The sequence below is a fragment of the Squalius cephalus genome (genome assembly GCF_949319135.1).
Source record: "Squalius cephalus genome assembly, chromosome: 25".
NCBI lineage: Eukaryota > Metazoa > Chordata > Actinopteri > Cypriniformes > Leuciscidae > Squalius > Squalius cephalus.
In genome coordinates this window covers 4,833,211-4,855,777 of record NC_137146.1, presented here as the reverse complement: position 1 = coordinate 4,855,777, position 22,567 = coordinate 4,833,211, and the positions used below count along the sequence as shown (strand labels likewise).

General features: G+C 34.4%; 3 protein-coding genes across 4 annotated transcripts in view; 2 read left to right on the top strand and 1 right to left on the bottom strand.

Moving 5' to 3' along the window:
• The window catches only part of rbbp8 (retinoblastoma binding protein 8), a 7,661-nt gene extending 2,543 nt beyond the window's left edge, over positions 1-5,118 (top strand). Inside the window, exons 7-18 of the mRNA XM_079863513.1 lie at positions 552-647; positions 725-795; positions 995-1,062; positions 1,191-1,473; positions 1,573-1,654; positions 1,746-1,816; positions 2,370-2,475; positions 2,562-2,750; positions 2,866-2,926; positions 3,571-3,658; positions 3,766-3,907; positions 4,680-5,118. Of these exons, the coding sequence (XP_079719639.1) occupies positions 552-647; positions 725-795; positions 995-1,062; positions 1,191-1,473; positions 1,573-1,654; positions 1,746-1,816; positions 2,370-2,475; positions 2,562-2,750; positions 2,866-2,926; positions 3,571-3,658; positions 3,766-3,907; positions 4,680-4,783 (1,361 nt within the window). The 3' untranslated portion in view covers positions 4,784-5,118. The remainder of the gene's footprint in view (positions 1-551; positions 648-724; positions 796-994; positions 1,063-1,190; positions 1,474-1,572; positions 1,655-1,745; positions 1,817-2,369; positions 2,476-2,561; positions 2,751-2,865; positions 2,927-3,570; positions 3,659-3,765; positions 3,908-4,679) is intronic.
• A 1,369-nt stretch (positions 5,119-6,487) lies between these two features.
• Positions 6,488-11,451, bottom strand: tmem241 (transmembrane protein 241). The gene is made up of 15 exons (XM_079863526.1): positions 11,238-11,451; positions 11,043-11,089; positions 10,879-10,956; positions 10,686-10,767; positions 10,469-10,546; positions 10,252-10,277; positions 10,077-10,128; positions 9,924-9,972; positions 9,776-9,821; positions 9,143-9,178; positions 8,937-8,971; positions 8,771-8,840; positions 7,766-7,859; positions 7,543-7,607; positions 6,488-7,433 (listed from the first exon to the last, which is right to left on the bottom strand). Exons 1-15 carry the CDS (start codon positions 11,307-11,309, stop codon positions 7,376-7,378), a joined length of 888 nt encoding a protein of 295 aa, XP_079719652.1. The 5' UTR covers positions 11,310-11,451; the 3' UTR covers positions 6,488-7,375.
• A 693-nt stretch (positions 11,452-12,144) lies between these two features.
• Positions 12,145-22,009, top strand: riok3 (RIO kinase 3 (yeast)). 2 transcript variants are annotated; one of them, XM_079863516.1, is made up of 13 exons: positions 12,145-12,417; positions 13,798-13,913; positions 15,244-15,386; positions 15,664-15,771; positions 16,245-16,354; positions 16,444-16,587; positions 17,378-17,505; positions 17,607-17,789; positions 17,964-18,123; positions 18,334-18,414; positions 19,470-19,559; positions 19,655-19,762; positions 21,344-22,009. In XM_079863516.1, the coding sequence occupies exons 1-13, from the start codon at positions 12,382-12,384 to the stop codon at positions 21,455-21,457; spliced, it is 1,521 nt and encodes a 506-aa protein (XP_079719642.1). In that variant the 5' UTR covers positions 12,145-12,381; the 3' UTR covers positions 21,458-22,009. The 2 variants fall into 2 exon arrangements, with proteins under 2 accessions (XP_079719642.1, XP_079719643.1); XM_079863517.1 differs by having other exon boundaries at positions 12,148-12,417; positions 15,247-15,386.
• The last annotated feature ends 558 nt before the right edge of the window (positions 22,010-22,567 follow it).

The window sequence follows — 22,567 nt, the reverse complement described above, 5'->3', positions numbered from 1 at the left end:
TTCAATATATATATATAAATAGCTATATATTAATTTTTAGTGAATTAATAGCTATTTTAATAACATATATATATGTATTTTAAATGTAGTATATAAATAAATATCTATATATTAACATGTCTATATATATATATGCATATTTAATATATATATACTTATACATTAATTTAGCTACTTAACTGCTAATTTAAAAAATAATTATATATACATTACCGGTCAAAAACAACATTTTTTCAGCGTGTTTTTAATGTTTTTAAAAGAAGTGTCTTCTGAAGGCTGCATTTATTTGATTAAAAATACACACACACAAAAAACAGTAATATATTATTACAATTTAAAACAGCTGTTTTCTGTGTGAATATATATTAAAATGTAATTTATTCCTGTGATCAAAGCTGAATTTTCAGCATCATTACTCCAGTCTTCAGTGTCACATGATCCTTCACAAATCATTCTAATATGATGATTTGATGCTCAAGAAACATTTATGATTATTATCAATGTTAAATATATATATATATATGTGTGTCTTTCTTTTTTTTCTTTTACAGAACCCAGGCGAGGAGATCCGTCTGTGCCCTTCGGCTGTAATGGCACTGGTGTGCTGGTCGCTGAGACGTGTGAAATGGATGTGACTTGTACGGCAGGTATTAGGAGCTGATCTTCACGTTTTAAATGATATTCTTTGTAAGCATAAATTTAATGTATTTTTATTTTATTTTAGAGCCTAATAACAAGAAACATTTCAGGACTGTGATTCCCGAGACCTGCCGTATAGAAGTCTATCCAGAACAGGTTCTGCCTTATCTTAATTAAAGTTTGACTTATACGACTTAGTCATTCATTGTATCCCAATATGCCTTTTTAGGTTTAGTTTCAGTTGTGCATTTTGAAGATGACTTAGAAAATACTTAATTATGTACAGAAAACCTGTATATATCTGCACTGGCAGTGTTCAGCAATGTGTGTTCACATATCCAATGTTTCTCTTCAGTTTGATGAGAATGATGATCTTCACAATGAACAAGGCCGACAACCTGAGTCAAATGACGGCACAAACATGTAACGACACACTCTTAAATCCAAACAAACTACCATTTGAACTCTCACTAATGACCAGTGAGACAGAAATATTGTCTGGAACTGAAATACATCATAATAGTTGCTTGTTTTTGATATATCTGTTCCAGCATCGCTGCAGTCCAGAATGACGTTTCTCCGTCCATTTTGCATTGCCGTCCGTTGGTTTCTCGAGAACAGCCGCCGCCGCCCGCAGACGACTTTCCACACACACCTTCAAATAACAGCACATGTGTGGCAGTTAAAGGAAAGAGAAAACATACAGGCAGGAAAAGAGAGGAGAAGATTTCTGATTCCAGCCTGGATGATCCTGATGAGACTGAAATCAAGGGGATGATATTTGTGTCCACTCCAGCTAATGGTCCTGAAGAGAGCAAGAATCAGGAGACAACGGTTAGACACAGTCAGAACCACTTTACCACCGGATTTACACATTTCAAAACAGTTTCACATAAAGGTTTCGAATTTTATCTAACTGTTTTAATTTTGTAGGATTCCAAGAGAAGGAAATGTTTGGACCAGCGCACACCTCGCAAAAGTTCTCTTCAGAACCAATACACACATTTTCCATACGGTAATACAGAAACATGAACGGTTTGCCGTAATAGTTTACTGATCATCTTGAGCAGTTTAGGGTGAATCATTTTACTAATGTTTGATGACAGATCAGAGCTGGAGTGTGGATCCAGGAGCGGATCTGTCTCAGTATGATACCGAGAGTTCTCTTCATCCAGAGGTACTGATACACACTGAAAATTAATCTGAACATTTTTATTTTCAACCACTATATTTACACTACACTACTAACCTAATATGTTTATTCAGCAAGGATGCATTCAATTGATCAACTGCAACAGTAAAGACATTTATGTGATTTACAAAAGATTTCTATTTCAAATAAATACTGTTCTTTTGAACTTTCAATTCATCAAACAATTCTGAAAAAAATGTATCATGGTTTACACCGTAATATGAAGCAGCACAACTGTTTTCAACATTGATAATAATAAAAGTTTCTTGAGCATCAAATCAGCATATTAGAATGATTTCTGAAGGATCATGTGACACTGAAGACTGGAGTAATGATGTTGAAAATTCAGCTTTGATCACAGGAATAAGTTTTTAAAATATATTCAAATAGAAAAGTTATTTTAAATTGTAATAATATTTCACAATTTTTACTGTGTTTTGATCAAATAAATGCAGCCTTGGTGAGCCCAAGAGACTTCTTTCAAAAATATTTATATAATGTGTTTGCATTAGTGAATTTTTTCCCCAAATTGCACTAGGCCAGATTCAGAGCAGATTTGGAAACAATGGACACCGACTGCACATTTGTGAGTCACAGTATGCTCCTGAGAGGCCAGAAGAGGACGGGACAATCCCAAACCACTGGTATCATATGAACTAACAGCTGATTTGATTTGTAGTTTCGGATTAATTTCTGAGGTAAACGAATTCTACATGTGATTGATCAACAGGGATTGGGCAGAGGGCAAACGACAGCCTTGCTGACATCTTCGATAAGACAGGGTTCGGAGAATATGAGTCTTGTCCACAGGACGAGAGCTCTGTTCCAAAACAAGACACTATGTTCGAGGAGGAGAGAGGGGAAGATGATGATGAAGAAGAAGAAGAAGAAGAGGAAGAGGAAGAACAAGTGGCAGCAGGTAATGTGTCGTTTTTCCAGTCATTTTCAAATAGCAGACACACTTTTTCAGTAGCTTTGTTTTATTTGTCCTTCATCTTTTAAACCTTTTTACCAAACATATTGCGATTGTTCAGAGGAATTCCGCCGGCCTGCAGACCCGAATCGAGTGACGTCTGACGGCGATGCATCTAGCAGGTGAGAAATGTGCTTTTATTGGTAATAAAGGTTCTTGTTAAGCTGCTTAATATATTGTGATATTGTGAAAATCATTATACAGATAGTTTGAAATAGTGGTATTTTAGTATCATTGAGATATTCAAGCTTTATATATATATATAAAGCTTGAATATGTATGTGTGTGTATATATATATATATATATATATATATATATATATATATAAGCAATCGACTTGTTGTCCATTTTTATCATTTTTAATACATATTTTTTATAAATATGTCTATGTAGTTTTTAGTATTTTTTCATCTTAGTTTTAACTATTTTAGTATATCAAATTAAATTTTTGCTGTGGCAACTAGCTGAAATAATATATATATATATATATAATTATTTCAGTTAATGTTTATTTTATATCAAGTAACACATTTTTTAATGGTTTTAGTTAATTATAATAATTCTGGTTTGAAAAAGTATTAAAGTATTTCATTTAATGCAAATACTTCAGATTACAGAACTTTAAATGCATATGGTCCTAAAAAACAGTGATTTAATGTAAAAAAGATGGTTAGAATAGTAAAATTATTAGCAAATTGAAATCTTTCATGAATTATATTTGTACATTTGTACAAGACACTGTACATGTTTTGCTTTCTATTCCAGGAATAAGTCTTTTGCTCGTGTGGAAGTTGTGCGTAAGAAAGACGAAAGGAGAAAACTAAAAGGACATTATTGTAAAGAGTGTGAAATTGTGAGTAGATTTATACAGTATATGACCAACTATATATCTCCTTTCGCTAAATAACCATAGCATCGATAATTAAATATGTTGTAATTAAGACCATTCTGTTGTTTCAGTATTATGCACACCTTCCAGAGGAAGAGAGGCTGAAAAAACTGTCTTCCTGTTCACGGCATCGCTACCGCTACATTCCACCTTCCACTCCGGAAAACTTCTGGGAAGTGGGATTCCCGTCGACACAGACCTGTGTGGAAAGAGGTTCTGCATTATGTCATTTTGACAAATAGAAAGAAATGGATGAAACTTTGAAATCGTGCATTATTAAGAACTATTTAACAAAAATTAAATAAAAAAAAAATCATTATTTCCCAGTATATACTGTGAGTCTGGGACTTTTAAAGAGCACCAATTATGCTTTTTTACATTTTCAGCTTTATTTAGTGTGTAATGTTGTGGTTTGAGCATGAAAAGCACAAACAAAAAGCACAAAGTCACTCCAAAGACAGTGCTGTATATCAGTAAGTGTTTCTGAACTCCCTGAAACGCCTCCATTGTAGTCTTGAGTTTTCTTCATTCCTCATTTAAATAATTCCCACTCAAGGCATACGCAAATAAAGGGGACAAGGACTGGTTGAGTTAGTTAGTTGTTTGTTGAAACTCACGCTTAGGGGTGGGACATTTCCCAAACATGCTTGAAGCGGTTGACCAATCACAACACTCTGGTTCAGCCGACCAATCAGAGCACATTGTGCTTTTCAGAAGGAGGGACTTCAGTGAGACAGGAACTAAACAGCGTTACTGGCAGACTGGGAAGAGAGGTGCTGCAACAATGGAGAATATGTGAAAAATAATGTGTTTTTTGAACATTCAAGTCAAAAACTTATTCTAGTAGACACTAAAAACAAAAGGGCATAATATGGCCTCTTTAATATATAGACTTCCTGCGAAAGGAAAAAAAACATGTTTATTTTTTCAGTTTATCTTGGTCATTGAAGCATTTAGGTAACATTCATTGCTTTGCTCTCAACAGGATACATCAAAGAGGACGATCAGCCGGACGTGCGGATACGCAGGAGACGACCGTACCTCGCCATGTTCTCACCGAAAGTCAAGTCCCAAAAAAAGCAGCACTGAGTCGACCCGTCGTGACTTCAGATGGGATTTAAAAACCCCTCTGGAACTAAATGGATAAATGTGAAATGCTGATTGAGAGTGAATCTTCTGCTCATGTCCTGAATCACAGCTGCATATTTTAATTTATATGTATGTGTTACACTGAGTAATTCAATGTCCTTGGATTTTATTAAAAGATTTTGATTAATAAACAGACCTTATTTTGTCTAGAGGATTTTTTGAACTATGTATTGTTTACATGTTGTATGCATGATTTTGACTGTATTTTGTAAAAAAAATAAAAAAAAATAAAAAAAAATCTTGAAATGGTACTAATAAAATCATATTTAATCTTTTTTTAAAGTGCATTTGTTTTCGGTGCATCTAAACATATGATTGTGCATAGTTACTGTAGCTAAATAAATTATTTTAATAGTGATGAAGAAAATAATTTTACTGACAACAAAGGTCATAAATCACCTTTCTGCAGTTTATACATTTATGTAATTTTTCTATTCAGCCTATACAATGTTCTGAATAGTCCATATTTTTAGGCTTAAGTAGTTTAAATATTAATTCATGTGAATGTTTAATTTAAATGGCATTTTTGTTAAATATTGAGCATCAAATTCTGGTTCTGTGTTGAGTCGCCACTTGCTGCCCAAAGAAAAAAATATATCCTGAAGCAAAAGCAGTTGAACACCACTGATATCTACTATTAATGTGTTCAGAAGAAAGCCATGCGTGACTCTTAAGTGCTTTTGTGCCGACAGCTGCAGGGAGCTGCACTTTCAGGCAGTGTGACCTGACCTGCTCTCTCTTTTCTGAGCAAACCAGTGGAGGCGAAGGAGGCTCATGGCAAAACTGAGAATGATGGCCGATTTACGCTTTCAGCATCTGCTCCAATCATAAGGTCACAAATGGATTTAGGAGAACAACACTCCTGGAAAGAGCAATGGAGCGCAGTGAAAACGTCTCTTCTGGACACTGAATCCAAAGAGCTTCAAAGGTCTAGCAATTACTTTTCCTTCACATTTTAAATGACCTTTTCAACAGACAATTTTGTTTTGAAAATATGAGCACTGCAATGTAAATGATTATTCACTGCTGTGTTCTCTTGCACAAGTGTCATACGGCCCAGGAGCAGCAGACGGGTTCATTTCATCAAAACACGAGACAACATGACACTCGCTATGGAAGGTACAACAATGAAAAACTGAGTTCACTTAACTACAGTTTTAGTTCTATGAACTAAATGAACTATGAATATTTTGAAGAATGTTGGTAAGCAGACAGTTGATGGACCCCATTGACATCCAAAGTATTATTATTTTTTTCTTACTAAAAGCCAAAAAACTTTTGATTTAATGGGGACTTTAACACTTCTAAATTACAAGGGTGAAACATTCCTTTACCCAGGGTTAAAAGTGGGGTTTAGAACGATGATAACCCGGGGTTATAAGCGCAGTGTGAAAAGCCCTTTGCAAGAAACTCAATTATTCCTCACTGTCAGTGTCCATCAGAGACATTGTGTCTGAGTTTCCTTTGCTAGTGGCGCTCGAGTTTAAACTGCATCTGCCAGTGTGAGATCTTACCACACTACAGACCTCCTGAAACCACACCAGATCCTCAAAACCTACAACATCTCTTCTGTGTTTAGAGCTCGCACTGTTTCTTTTTTTAAGTTACAGAGCAAGTGTGATTACAAATATTAGAAATCAAATTCTGTTACATCATTTCATTTTATTTTTCAGCAGAAAACATTTGAAAAATGGTCAATAGAAATATTTTATTTACTTTTGCGGTACTTTTACTTTATTTACTAGTGATATAACATATTAAGATAACTGAATTATTTCATAATAGAATACATGGTCAGCTTTAGAACTACAATATTATACAAAGTGGCTCTGAAAATGCCATTCAAACACAATAATAACAGTACTTTTTGCAGGACTCATTTTAAACTGGGAGTTATTTCTTTATTTGAAAAACCCAGATAATATAATATTATATAATAACATAATAATAATAATAATAAATATAACCGTTGATCAACCTGCTATAATTATGGATAATGGTAAAACATCTTTTTTTTTAACACATTAGAGATACAGAAAGCTCATGCATTGATTTTTTCCCCATTTTATCTTGTTTAATTGTCATAAAGAGTGTGATCTAAGGTGGGACAGTATTCAGGATGTGATCCAGGACTCTTAAAAGTAAACACTGCAGGACAATGATGTGCAAAGGTCGAACACTAACAGCAAACACTGCTTCTGAAATAGTACATCTGGAAAAATCTGTCAATAGTGCAAAACAGAAGCAGAATACAGTCTGAATCAATTGACTGCAATTAACCGGCCACATTAAAATGTACAGTAGGAAATTACAGTAAATGGTAAACAACAGCATTTTTTTTTTCTTTTTTTTTAACAGATCAGACTGAAAATATGAAAAAATAACAGAATATTACAGAAAAAAAAAGAGTTTTGGGTGTTGCAAGGCTTATAGTGGAATAATCTCATAGAGGCAACTGGCTTTGGTCAATTAATAAAGTCTTGGAGTGATTTGGAGAATCCTCAAAGGCACGGTCCATATTCTTCAACAAACTTAATGAAATCTGTCAGAATACACGAACAAGGCCTCTCCGGTGTAGTTCAGGATGACGCTAATGAGTAAAACAAACAATAGACTGTAACACTATTTCATTCTCATTATTTCACTTATAAGTCGCACTATAACCCAATAGATAACCCAGACTTGTGTAATGAACTCACCAGCACAGTGTCACCGGACTGAGCACAGTGTTGAATGTGTAAAAGGAAAGACCTGAGGCCAGTGCCTGCATGCAGTCAAAAAACATGAAGCCAATGTATCATTTTTAGTGCAAGTCCTGCAAATGCATGTGGTGTGAAACCAGCCTCATGCTCTCACAGGCCTGATTGGAGACACTAGATAAATGAAGACACTATAAGGTGAGAAAATATCAAATCTTCTCACCTTGGCCAGGAAGCACCAGACTCCACAGTGCTCCTGAGGCAGACTGTTCTTCAGTTTTACGGTTGCCAACATCAGGCAAAAGCTCAATATAGCGCTATGAAATGAAATTGATTTCTAATTAACATATGACATATGTATTAACATATGTATTTGCAAATACAACCAATTTCTTATAACAAAATGACATGCATCAAAAAAAAATCCAATAAATCATGCCAACTTTTAAAGGAGAACTCCGGTCAATTTTAACATTGAGCTCATTTTTTTGTAAATTTGGAGTGCTGTCAGTACAACGACAAAAATCGGTGTTGCCTACATCGTGTTATCCTCTTTAAAATTTGCACCCTGTTGACTTCAATGGGGCAATATTTAAACCTGCTTTTAGCCTCTTAACATCCTTGATGTGTCATTACAAGTGCACAGGTCATGTGAGTGATTCCTTCAGAGTGAACACGGTGAATCTGACTGCAGTAGATGTGAAAGATATGAATAAAAATGATATTTATTCAGCCAGCACTCATACCTGTATTTACATCCTGTTTTCGGTCGAAGTCCAAAGTAATCGATTGTCGAGTTCACGCGCATTGGTTTAGTACCTATGATCACGCACGTGAACTCGACAATCGATTACTTTGGACTTCGACCGAAAACAGGATGTAAATACAGGTATGAGTGCTGGCTGAATAAATATCATTTTTATTCATATCTTTCACATCTACTGCAGTCAGATTCACCGTGTTCACTCTGAAGGAATCACTCACATGACCTGTGCACTTGTAATGACACATCAAGGATGTTAAGAGGCTAAAAGCAGGTTTAAATATTGCCCCATTGAAGTCAACAGGGTGCAAATTTTAAAAAGAGGATAACACGATGTAGGCAACACTGATTTTTGTCATTGTTCTCTGTATTGACAGCACTCCACATTTACAAAAAAATGAGCTCAATGTTAAAATTGACCGGAGTTCTCCTTTAACATATTAGTATATAGTATGTGTGTCTTACCTGGCCAAGCAGCCAGTATGGAACCTGTATGAGGTCAGGAGAGTGAAATCTAAGGCCCCGGTCAAGTCCCCTGAAAGACAGGACACAGAGAATTACACATGGATCATGGCAGAAAAATATAGAGCTCTAGACAAAACTAATATGGTAGCATAAAATACATTATTACCTGTTGAGTATGCAAGTGAGGCAAGTAACAATGCACTGAAAAAGAAGTGTAAAATTAACTGGGGCAGAAAAATGTACTATATATCTATATCTATATCTATATAGATATAGATAGATATAAGACATTTATATACAGTATTTATGCATTCAAAATACGCGTGTGTCATATATAAAGAATGACATTGATGTTCATATTTAACCATTTACCTGGTCACATAGTTGATGAATTGCTCTTCAAGATCACTGTAATATTACACATTGAAAATGACAATTATTATGAGATATTAAATAGATAACATATTCTATTATGTTACCAGGCATCTACTTACAGTATAAGCAATAACAACATACTTTCTCATTCTAAAAGTTTGGGGTCACTAAGTTTTTTTGTTTTTTGTTTTTTCCAGAAATTAATCCTTTTATGGATCAAAAGTGACAGTGAAATCATGTATAATGTTACAAAAGATTTCTATTTTAAATAAGAGTATCATGGTTTGCACAAACATTAAGCAGCACAACTTTTTTCATCATTGATAATAATCATAAATGTTTCTTGAGCAGCAAATCATCATATTAGAATGATTTCTGAAGGGTCATGTGACACTGAAGAGACCGGAGTAATGATGCTGAAAATTCAGCTTTGATCACAGGAATAAATTACATTTTAAAATATATTACAATAGAAAACAAGTCTTAAATGGTAATAATATTTCACAATTTTACTATTTTTAATCAAATAAATGCAGCCTTGGTGAGCATAAGAGACTTCACTTAAAAACATTGAAAAAAATCTTCCCAACCCCAAACTTTTGAATGGAGGTGTACATAAAAACAGCAAACCTCAGATGGCTCGTCTTTGTATTTCTCTGGAATACTTTATATGCACCTAAATTAGAAAAGAGACGAGATCAAAAAACACACATACTCTCCATATTTTCTCTGTAGGTTAAAATCGTAAAGGTTCCACAACAAATAAATACACACTCACCAACACAGAACAGATGGACGGACGCCCATGTGTAGCCACTGGGACCAAACTGAGAGGTGAGACGCATGGGGCCATAAAGAGGACATGTGACATGGAGATTTTACTGTTACAGGGAACAGAACATCACCGTAATGTACGTGAGAGTGAACATACCCGAGGATTGTACAGAATAAGGCTGGCGGCAGATCCCAGCAGCATACACACGCTGAAAAGAAAAAAGCATCTATAGTTTAGTCTTTGTTTTTTGTACAATATTTGTTTATGAATCCCAATTCATAACACATTTGGTATAACCAATTTAAAAAATATTTGGTTTAAAGAAACATACCTTATTAATTTCATCCATGATAATTTCTGAATAATCAAAATACAAAGAAAATTAGATTGGCATTAAGATATGATTATGATAACTATAAAAACAACATGCATTATGACTTTTAATCCTACTAAATAAATGTTGAAGTATAAAGCATGCAAAAAATATATATTTTTAGATTCTTCCAACTGCATCAAACCTCAACTAACCAAGCCGGATCCAGACTTACCTCTCTGTGAGTTACTGCTATCATGAGGAAAGCAAAGACTTCAGAGACATTTTGTAACACAAAGAAAAAAGGAATGGGCTAAAAAAAAAAAAAAAGAAGAGGAAAGACAAATATATTTCAACATAAGCAAATAAAAAGGTTGCACATTCAGTCTCAGCACTGGAAAGATACTGAAGTCTTCCTACGGTTCATATTGCAACATATTTTGTATACTTACTAAAAGCGACAGTGCTTTGGACCCCGCATAAATGTTTCCAATAAATAAAAAGGATCCAGGAAGCTGGGAATATGCTGCAGATCTAGATAACAAGCACAGCAATCAGAGAGCAAATATTAATAAACAGATCATAATAATTTGTATATAAATATACAATGCACAAATAATATTATAAAAGTGCATATTTAGTTACCTGGAGAATCCATTGATTTCAACCAAACCAAGTTTCCATGTAACCAGTAGCAGAAGCGCCCCAGTGGAGGTCTGCCACCTGTAGAGAGTTCATGATAAAAATACATATTGAAATATAATGGAAATGAGGAACTGAATTTTGATTATAATGTCAGGAATACGTACCCCTGAAAAATGGTTGGAAATGTAAACTTTAAGATAGACAGGACATACTGTAAAGCAAAGAACAATTATGCATTATGGTAAGTGTCAGTACTATAGTTTAACAATCTAGGACGCACAAAAATGTTTTTATTGGATTCAGAAACAACAGGACAAACACACACTGGTGCTGTCCAAAGTATAATAAAGTCAGTTTACCTTATTTGTGAAATAAGATGCTATGAAAAGTGTGCAGAATATAAGAGCGAGGATCCCTCGAGCAACATTCATTGGATTGGATGCATCAGTAACTTTGGTTTCATGCACAGGTCCTTTGATACTCTTCTTTTTCTTCAATGTTCTTCTTCAATGTTCTACATCTCTCATCTGCACTTCCTCTCTTCTGCTGGCCACGCCCACTGTGACACGCAGCGCATTTTAACCAATAAAAGCCTGAAGGAAATCTGCTCTAAATGCGAGAGCTTTTTTTGAGAAACATCTTGGCGAATTGAGAAAACAATTATTTACCGGAAATGCATAATTTTCTAGTAATTATACTATTATTTTATTATTATTATTATTTTATTATTATTAGTGATACATAATAAAATATTTGATCACGGATGCATTTTATTCTTCCAATATTTTTTTTTGACTGCAAATCAATAATTAGCATTCCGCTGTATACATAAAATTGTTCAATGCAAATTTACAAATCACAACAACGACAGAAACAAAAAATAAATAAAAAATAAATAAATATATATATATATATATATAAAACAATGTATATTGAATTAAATAAATTCATAAATTATTGTTATATTTAATTACAACCATTAAAATGGTAAATGAGATAATGATTAAGTGCGTTAATAAAGTGATCAGTTTTTACCATTAAAGGAAAACATGAATGGTTTTGGAATGCAAAAAGGATAAAGAAATTAATAATTATCTCAAAAGTTTCATAACATGAAAGAAAAATAAGTGGACATAAAAGAAGGTTTTGACTGTTTTTTTTAAACAGTTTTTACATAAATATAAAATATCTGATTTATATTTATTTTTTATAGTACTTTTATTTTGAAAATAGTTCTTGACGTCATAATGGGTTGTCCCACCAACCATTGTAGAATCTCATATCTATTTTTATCTGACACACTGTCGGTAACGAATTAACTTCTTGTTTTAAGCCACGTTTTAGCGGTCTTGGTCAAAGATAGTTATAAGTATTGTTACATATAGGGTTGAAGCCGATATTAACGAACCTTACACGAGTTTTACCGAATCATCTAACGTTAAGTTACCCGAAGAAAGTATTACAGGCGTCACGTTCTTGAATCTAAACCTTCTGTCAAACAACATGGACCAACTTGAAGTAGCTACACAAGAAACCAAGGTGAGATTTCCTAACAGTCTCAGGTATTGTTTTTCTTCGGTTATAATATATATATAACGTTAATGTTATAATATGAGTTGGTTTAGTTCCGGGCCTGTCAACATTATACAACAGAAGGATGAGTAATGAGTCCAAACATGCATAACATGTGATGACTCAGACTCTGACCAATGGATTGGAGTTACACCGTGATGAACTTTACCCAGTTAAAAGGTGTTTGAATAGAATTAAAAAAAAGTTTATGGGTGACGTCAGCTTCAGTATGTGGACTTGAGTCATAAGTTATAAATATTACAATAGTTAAGTCCAGCGTTAAGTATTGTTTTTTTTATTATTGCATTATTAATATTATTATTGTTGTTGTTTTATTCATATAAATATACATTTGAATTATTGTTTATTGATTTATTAAAAAAATGCAACCTTATTTTAAGAATTACTTTATTATAAGTGCTGTCAAATCGATTAATCGTGATTAATCGCAACTAACATAAGTTTGTGTATTTATATATATGTGTGTGTAAGTATGTATGTATATGTATATAGACACACACACACACACACACACACACACACACACACACATGTATATATATTCGTTTATTTATTTATTTATTTACAAACTTTTATGTTAGATGCAATTTTTATTAGTGGTGTCAAATAGGTTAATCGCAATTAATTGCATCTAACATAAGTTTGTATATATATTTGTATGTATATATATATTTGTATATACACACATTTTATATATTTAAACAAACTTTTTTGGTAGATGTGAATAATCACGATTAATCGGTTTGACAGCACAATTTATTACTGTATTAAACAATTATAGTAATATTTTGAATGACCTTTTTTATATTTTCAGTTTTCATTTTAATTTGAATATTTTCTCATTTTATTATGTGCTTTTGACAATCTTATTTTTTATATTTCTATTTAGCTTTTATTTATTTTCAGTTTTAGTAATTATACTTAAATTTTTGTTTTAGTTTTTAAAGTCTTAAGCTTTTTATGTGTTATTTAGGCCTATATTTTATTCGCTGATTTTCCAAAAAAGTTTGTAGCTTTAGTTGTCATTTTCGTTTTAGTTTCAGCTAACAACAATAGCACTGCTTGAACTTCACATTGCATTCCCATCACCCTGTATTAAAAAGAGCAAATGTCTTGCCACATGCAATAACTGTCATGAATATAAAACTCAACTTGACTGTTTTAATGTTGGCCAAGACATATAAGTTTACCTACTATTCATGGCACATGTGACAGGCTGTTATTCCTCTTGTTCACTGCTGAGGGTGTTAGTTGTTGTAATGTAAGCCTAACTTCTGGTGATCGAGTGTTTCAGTCATTAATGTGATTATTCTGTTGTTTTCCCAGAGCCCCTGGGGCGCTCCCGTCCTGGCACCATCGCCCTGCTCTCTGGCTGATGTTATGAGTGAAGAGTTGGCCCGACAGCTGGATGCGGAGGGCAACACTTTCCCAGACTGCCCAGAGTGAGTCTTACAAACATATATATCAAATTAGTACGGGTCTGAACCCCGCCATCTTAGGTTTAGATTATTTCTACAATGGTAATATGTGACCCTGGATCACAAAACCAGTGACAAGTCACATTTGTGTCAATAACCAACAATACATTGTCTTTTATGCCAAAAATCATTAGGATATTAAGTAAAGATCATGTTCCATGAAGATATTTTGTAAATTTCCTACCATAAATATCTAAAACTTTTATTTTTGTGAGTGAAAGCAGCAGAATCGTGAACATAAATGGACAACTTTAAAGGCGATTTTCTCAATGTTTCGATTTTTTTGCGCCCTCAGATTTCAGATTTTCAAATAGTCGTATCTCGACCAAATATATGGTCAAATCATAACAAACCATACATCAATGGAAAGCTTATTTATTCAGCTTTCAGATGATGTATAAATCTCAATTTCCAAAATTTGACTGGTTTTGTGGTCCAGGGTCACATATATGGTATAGTGACTTAGTAGAGCTGCACGATTAATCTTTAAAATATCACAATCTCGATTCAAACACCCACACAATCTCATTCCTAAATGAGAGTGTGTGGCCTACTTGTCTATTAAACCTTTGACAAAGTCACACCAGAACTTTTAGATCTGTGTTAGCGCTGACCCAGAGAGAGAGCGGTTGTCGTGTATAGGTATGAAACAGCTTCACAAACAGTCTTTTCCACCACACAGTATCATTATTTCTGTCTTACAAATATTCATATTGTCAGAGAAGTGCTAGGATAAAAGATCTTAGTTATCTAAAGATTTTAGATATAAACATTGAGTTCTACAGAAGCGAATCATCATTTGAAAGTCAGTTGACACTTCAAATAAAGATTGTGTTGATTACATTGTTATGCCACCAGGTAACGACAAGTGACTGTTAAAAAATGTATTTGTCATTGAGTCATTCTTTCAAATAAAGCTTATTCATCCACTAATAAAACAAGCGAAGTATTCATGAGTGAGTCATTGAATCATAGACAAAAAAAACAGTCAAATTCAGTCAAATTAAACATTTTGAATAGACAGCAGCAATTAAGAACCTCTTGTAAATGACGTGTTATTTTGTCTGTTCAGGATCATGGGAGAATCGTGATCTCAGTTTGAAGCAACATTTTTTTCCTTTTTTAATTATTTTTAAACCAGCAGTTGCTATTTAACTAGTCTGACTTCAAATTATAACTAAGGCAGCAGCAGCTGTATTTTCATCACAAAAAGTGTAGTTATTTGAAGTGAGTTTTTCATAATTTCTGAAGGCGAAATCATCTTTTGTATATATTTACTTCATATTATTTTCAGTAGCGACCTGAAGCTGACCTGCACTTCAGAAGCGGAGACATCCAGCGACCTGATACTGGCCCAGATGCTTCAGATGGAGTTTGATCGCGAGTTTGATACGCAGCTGCGCAGGGAGGAGAAGAAGTTTAATGGAGACAGCAAAGGTATAACCATGAAGACGTATATCTGAGTGAAGCAGTTTCGAACAAGAAAAAATGCCAGTAAACACGTCATCAGAGAAGAGGAGAGAGGATGCAAGAGGGAGGAAAACTTATTTTGATTAAAGATTATGAGGCACATGAATTCATGAACGGATGAATAGTTTATAATAAATACTACAATATTCAATAAAAAAAAATTGATTTCATGGTAACCTTAATGCATGTTTTGTTCTCATTCTATGTATATACTTCCACTATAACCTGAACAATTAATTTCCAGTCTCCATATCATTTGAGAACTACCGCATGGTTCATCCGTATGAGGACAGTGACAGCTCTGAGGATGAGGTGGACTGGCAGGACACTCGCCATGACCCTTACAGAGCCGGTGAGCTACAAGAACACTGCTATTTAGTATTATTTAATTTTTTACATTATTATTAATGTTATTATTTTATCTAAATTAATTTCAATTAATAGTTTTGTTTATTTAAATTAATATTATTTATGTAATTACATTTTTACATTTTTATTTTGAGAATGATTTTATTATTAATACACAAATATTGCATTTATTAATATTTTAAAATTTTAATTTGTTTAAATTTTAGTCCATTTTTTATGTGCTTTTGTCATTCTTATTAGTTAGTTTTATTATATTTCTATTTAGCTTTCATTTATTTTTAGTGATTTTAATACTTCAATTTTAAGTCTAAATTATTTCACGTTTAAGTCTAAGCTTTTCATGTAATATTTTTACTTTTTATTTCTGCTTGTTTGTGCCACATATTAAATCATATTTTTAGGTGTCCTTACCAGTGAATGATTTTTGACTTGCCTGCATTTCATTTACCCGCTCAGACAAACCAACTACCACCCCTAAAAAGGGCTTTGTTGGTAAAGGCAAGAACATCACCACCAAACACGACGAGGAGGTCTGTGGACGGAAGAACACCGCACGCATGGATAACGTAAGGCTTGTTCACACTCTATCCAAATAACATTTTGAGAATTGTCTTCACAGTTTTAATCTTCTCGGTCTCTGAATGCCTTTATGCAGTTTGCTCCGGAGGTGCAGGTGGGAGATGGGCTCGGCATGGACCTGAAGCTCTCCAACCAAGTGTATAACGCTCTGAAACGCCACTGTCAGTCAGAGCAGCGCCGAAGCGCTCGACTTCATGAGAAGAAAGAGCACTCTACTGCTGTGAGTAGTTTTCTCTTTTAAAGTCCACATGAAATGAAAGTTGTGATATTCTTTTCTTCCCTATTGAGGCGTATATCCAAGTGAAACAAGAACAAATGTAGGGCGGGACTTGATTTTGTCTGTGGGGAATTGATTGGATGGTTGTGGTTTGCTATTGGTGGATCTCGTGTGAGTGACAGGTTGCCCCGCCCTCATCACTAGTAAAAGCATCATCAGAGAAGAGATTTTGCTGCAAGAGGGAGGGGAAGTTTTTTTGATTAAAGATTATGATGGCACATAGATTTTAATAAAAATAATGATGTGCATGAGGAAATACTGCAATATTACATTCTTTTCTTTTCTTTTCTTTTCTTTTATTTATTTATTTATTTTTATTTTTATTTTTTCAGACATAAACCTTAGAAGAAATGTTATGTAAAACCTATTCTTTATTTAGTATTTTATTTTTATTTAATTAAAGTTAGTTTAGTTTACTTTAGGGGTTTTCAGACTTAACATACTGTATAAGAAATGTATTCTAGGTCTGAAGTATTGATGTATCATTCAACAAATTGTAATGTTAAGGCAATCCAGATAGTTCATGGGTTTTTGTATTATTGTTAGTTGGTTTGTTTGTTTGTTTGTTTGATTATTTATGTCTTTTGTATATGTGATAAAACTATAAAAAAAAAAAAAAAAAAAAAAAAAAAAAAATATATATATATATATATATATATATATATATATATATATAATATATATATACAACTTATGTGTTGTGACTTTACATTTAATGTCCTCTTTTGCTCAGGAACATGCTGTGGATCCCAAGACCAGACTACTAATGTACAAAATGGTGAATGCTGGGATACTGGAGACCATCAATGGCTGCATCAGCACAGGAAAAGAGTCAGTGGTGTTCCATGCTAACGGAGGGAGGTTAGTGCTTATGATTACTGCGTTTGCAACTCACTGAAGTCTTACATCTATCACAAGGGTGCCTTTATTTAGCAACACTACTCTCGTTGTGTCTCCTGTAGCTTTGAAGAGAAGATTGTTCCGGAAGAGTGTGTCCTCAAGGTTTTCAAGACCACACTGAATGAGTTTAAGAACCGGGACAAATATATCAAGGATGACTACCGCTTCAGAGACCGCTTCAGCAAGCTGAACCCTCGCAAAATAATCCGCCTGTGGGCTGAGAAGGAGATGCACAACCTCACCAGGTACAAGAAAGATATTTGATACATTTATCATGATACAAGAGATTCATTGGATTTGCTGCTGTGACTGAATGCCTTAGATAAATTAGGATGAAACTACAATATAATATTGTTTGATGTACTTTATTAATGTGCTACTGTTATTTTTCTTTCTTGCACGCTTAAATGAACATGTAGGATAAAGAAAGCAGGGATCCCGTGCCCGGATGTGATTATTCTCAAGAAGCATATCCTTGTGATGTCATTCATTGGACAGGACCATGTTCCTGCACCTAAACTGAAGGAAGCCATTCTGAGCTCTGAGGATATGAAGAAAGCATACTATCAAGTGCTAAACGTGAGTTCACTGAAGTGCTAGAATGTTAAATGGGTAAAAAATAAGATTTTTGCATACTTTAATTTGTGGTTATTTTAATAAACAAAAGCATTATTGTGTCCAGGCAGGATTTGTCTCTTTATTACAGTGTTTAATTACCATGTAAATAATGGTACTAATTTTGGGGTGAAGTATGACTTGAATATTTGTTTTTGATTGACTGTTTCTCAGATGATGCACCGGCTGTATCAAGACTGTAACCTGGTTCATGCTGATTTGAGCGAATACAACATGCTCTGGCATGATGGACAGGTTTGTATAAGATCGGACATTATTAGTAGTACATCTTTTTAAATTCCTCACACCGAGGCTCTTTTCATGTTGTCATGAACTACACTACCGTTCAAAAGTTTGAGGTCGGTAAGATTTATAAAAAGTTTTTGAAAGAAGTCTCTTATGCTCACCAAGTGTGGAAGCTTGTTTCCGCCATGGAATACACCAAGACTGCATTTATTTGATGTAAGTGTAATTTATTTCTGTGATCAAAGCTGAATTTTCAGCATCATTACTCCAGTCTTCAGTGTCACATGATCCTTAAGAAATCATTCTAATATCTATTAAATATCTGCTCAAGAAACTTAAAATGATCAATGTTAAAAACAGTTGTACTGCTTTTAATTTGTTTGTAGAAACTGTGATATAATTGATGAAAGTTCAAAAGAACAGCATTTATTTGAAATGGAATTCTTTTATAAAATTATTAAATGTCTTTACTGTCACTTTAGTTCAATTTAATGCATCCTTACTGAATAAAAGTATTCATTTCTTTACCAAAAAAAAAAAAAAAAAAATCTTACTGACCCCAAACATGTTGGTTTTTACAATGGAGCTCTTAAAGGGATAGTTCACCCAAAAATGAAAATTGTCATCATTTACTCACCCTCGTGTCTTTCCAAACCCGCAAGACTTTAGTTCATCTTCGGAACACAAATGAAGATCTTTTTAATGAAATCTGAGAGATTTCTGTCGCTCCATCACCCAAAACTCTTGATGCTTCAAAATGTTCATGAAGAAATCATAAAAAAAATTCTAGTCCTAGTCTCTTCTAAAGAGACTCTCTTTATAACCATTTTGAAGCGTCAGAGTCTTAAAGATGAACGAAAGTCTTATGCGTTTGGAATGACATGAGGGTAATAAACTGGGGGTGGTTGAGGAGAGATCCCCTGACATGATTGTAAAGCACTTTGGGTGTACAGTTGTACATATGAAAGCACTATATAAATGCCTCATTCATTCATTCATTCATAAATTAATTTATCAAATTCTTCATGACCCCATCAAGTTCTCTTCTGTTTTTGCTCATGAAGGTGTGGTTCATTGATGTGAGTCAGTCCATAGAGCCCACTCACCCTCACGGTCTGGAGTTCTTGTTCAGGGACTGCAGGAATGTGGCCACAGTAAGTGTCTGAACTATCGTGTGCATGTTAAAGCCACGCTGATCGCTCTAAAGCAAGGCTGTGCTCAGTAATGCATGCTCTTTTCTGTTCTCCAGTTCTTCCAGAAAGCAGGTGTGGCCGAGGCTCTCAATGTATTCGAGCTGTTCAACACCGTGTCTGGACTGCAGATCAACAGCGACAATGAGGCTGATTTCTTAGCCCAGGTTCGGACTTTAAATGTTTGTTATTTGCAACGTAATTCAAAAAAAGCAAATGATACTGTGACCAATATGTTGGATAACAAAGGGCTCGTTTACACTTGGCATTAACATGCGACCTGTATCCAGATGTTGTCCACATGCACATTGATAAGACAAGTGTAAACGCATTTGTGCAATCCGACCTGTGTGTGCTGGTCCGGAGAAGCCGAGGATGCACTGTGATCAGATCTTAATTGAATGTAAACTGTATGAAACTCAGAAGCGAAGACAGGAGGCTTGGATGTATCTTCAGCAGGATTCTTCATTGAGAACATGCTGTTATTCGCTGCAGTCATCAAGTCCAACTACCCAGCATGCAATAGCCGTCATTTCACCGTCTCGGTTAACTTTAGACCCGATAAAGTCCGGCTATGAGTAACCCACTTCTAGCCAAAATGACCTTGAATGTCGGTTTTTTGCCAAAATAACTTGCGTGATGTATGATATTCCATCATGTAAGCAAACTCTACAGTGATTACAAGGTTTCATTTCTTTAACATGTTCTATGCGTAGCCTGTGTGTCAATTCTTGGGCTATGGTTAGACATCTATTACATTTTCACTGACAGCCCAGATTTTGCCTTGTTTTAGCCTAGACGTCTGTGTTTGGAAACGCAAAATTGTTTGCTGGGTAAAGCAGTGATACATTGTAGTTTAGATACATTTTAGTGGGCAGTGCTTCGAAATAGAGACAAAGCACCTGGGTGTCGACCTTAAACAAAGCATGCAAATGAAGTATCCAGAGATAGTAACCCACCCAAACTAGAGTGTCACCAGTCCTAATCCAATCAGCATAACTATTCAAAGAATGGGACAGAGGCTCCAGGAGCCATTAAAGACAAAAGGTGAGGGTCTCAATAATCCGGCTCATTTGCAGGAACTGGCAGAAAACTCTTGCTGGAAACTTTGCTTTACCTCTTAAAATGCTAAATACAAGGTTTTCATGTGATGTTCTTTCAGGATTTAGGATCGGCAGTTTTTAAACAAACTCTTAACTTTGTAATCCCACAGAACGCGCTCTAGTCGTCATCATGGGAATCGCTGCACATAGCTGGGTGTTTTTGTCGCGAGACAATCGAGAATGGAGTAGAACTCACATATAGTTGAAAGTTGTGCAGTCATTCTTTATCTGTAAAGGATGCATAATTTTCCCACCACATTTGGCAACAATATCTATGCAATGCATTATTATTTGCAACCTCGTCCATCTTGTTTTACGAGATTCGAAATGCATAGCCCTGCGACTGAAAACTGTTTTTAAAGGAAACCCCACTGCTTCAGGTCAACTACAGACCTATTTTAAATATTGCATGGGAAATGGGTATCAGTTATCCAGATACCGAAGCCACTTGACAAGCGTAAACGTGCCGCGACCTGATTGGCTGATGATCAGATCTGCTTTATTGGATTAAGGTGATCACATGTTAATGCCAAGTGTAAATGCAGCCAAAGATTGCATATATGTGGTTTAGATGCGGTTTGAAAGGTGGCAAAAAGATCCTTTAAACTTAGTTATTAAAAACAATTGTTTCATGCATTTTTACAGATTGAAGCCCTGGAGAAAAGAAATGAAGATCACGTACAGAAACCGGGCAAGAAAATCTTCAACGCCACCTGTGACGGCAGTCCACCCCAGTTAAACACTGATGATGATGATTAACACAAGCACAATAGTCATTTGAATAATAAAGGAGGGAAAATTCCTCCAGTCACAATAAAGTGTGGAATGGGATGAACGCCCGTGTCCATGTGAAATACTCACACCATCCTTCTGCTGTTTGCTCGGTGTTGAAAATGACACATTATGGTCATTTGAGACATCAAGCATAACCTGTCATTTTTTTAACGGACAGTTTTGGAAGATGGTTAAAAACAGATATTCAAAAAAAAAGAAAAAAGAAAGGAAACCAGTAACTATAGAGACACATGTGATGTTTTAGAATTGTGTGGTGTTAAAAATGTGTCTCCTTCCACAAAAAGGGCAAGCAGGCAGTGAAGATGTCCTGGAAATCTCTGAATGCTCTGAACGTGTGTGTTGATTTGAGCTTTAGTAATGAGCAGAACGCAGGACATCGCTCCAGTTCTGCTGTTCAGCATCTAAATGACAGCCTGGGTTTTTATGTGGAATCATTTTACTGCTAAGATGACTATTGATGTAGATTTGTGGTCTTTGGAAAATCAGGTAAAGATGAAAATAAACTCTTGAACGGCATGCTTTGAGTTCTTCATTCTTTAGCTGCTATTTAGTTGCTACTAAATACATTTTAAAAGTCTGACTTATGATTTTGTTTTTATAGGAACAGGAACCCTTTTTTTTCTAGGCTACATTTTAATCCTTAAAATATTTATCAAGGGCAGCACAGATACTCCAGAGTGGTTTGTACAAAATGATTTTACTTCAGAGCAGAATATTGTCTGTTTGAAGAATAAATTGAATATTTAGGAGCATATGATGTCTAATGGCAGGATCAGGTATGACGTATGGTGTTGGGAAATGTTATTTGAGTGTCTCAGTTTAGCTTGATTTGTATAATTACCCATAGTTTTCCATATTTCCTGACATATTTTATCCATAAGGTCAGTAGCAGGATTATTGTAGTTGAGTAAAACTAAAACCCTAAAAACAATTTTGTTATTTGAAAGAAAGAAATAAAAATAATCAAATTTTCATTTAGTTTAACTTGATGTACTAAAATAACTGGAATAAACAATATATTTTTTAAACTATATAGACATTTAAAAAAAAAAACTAATAAAATTTTGAAAGATA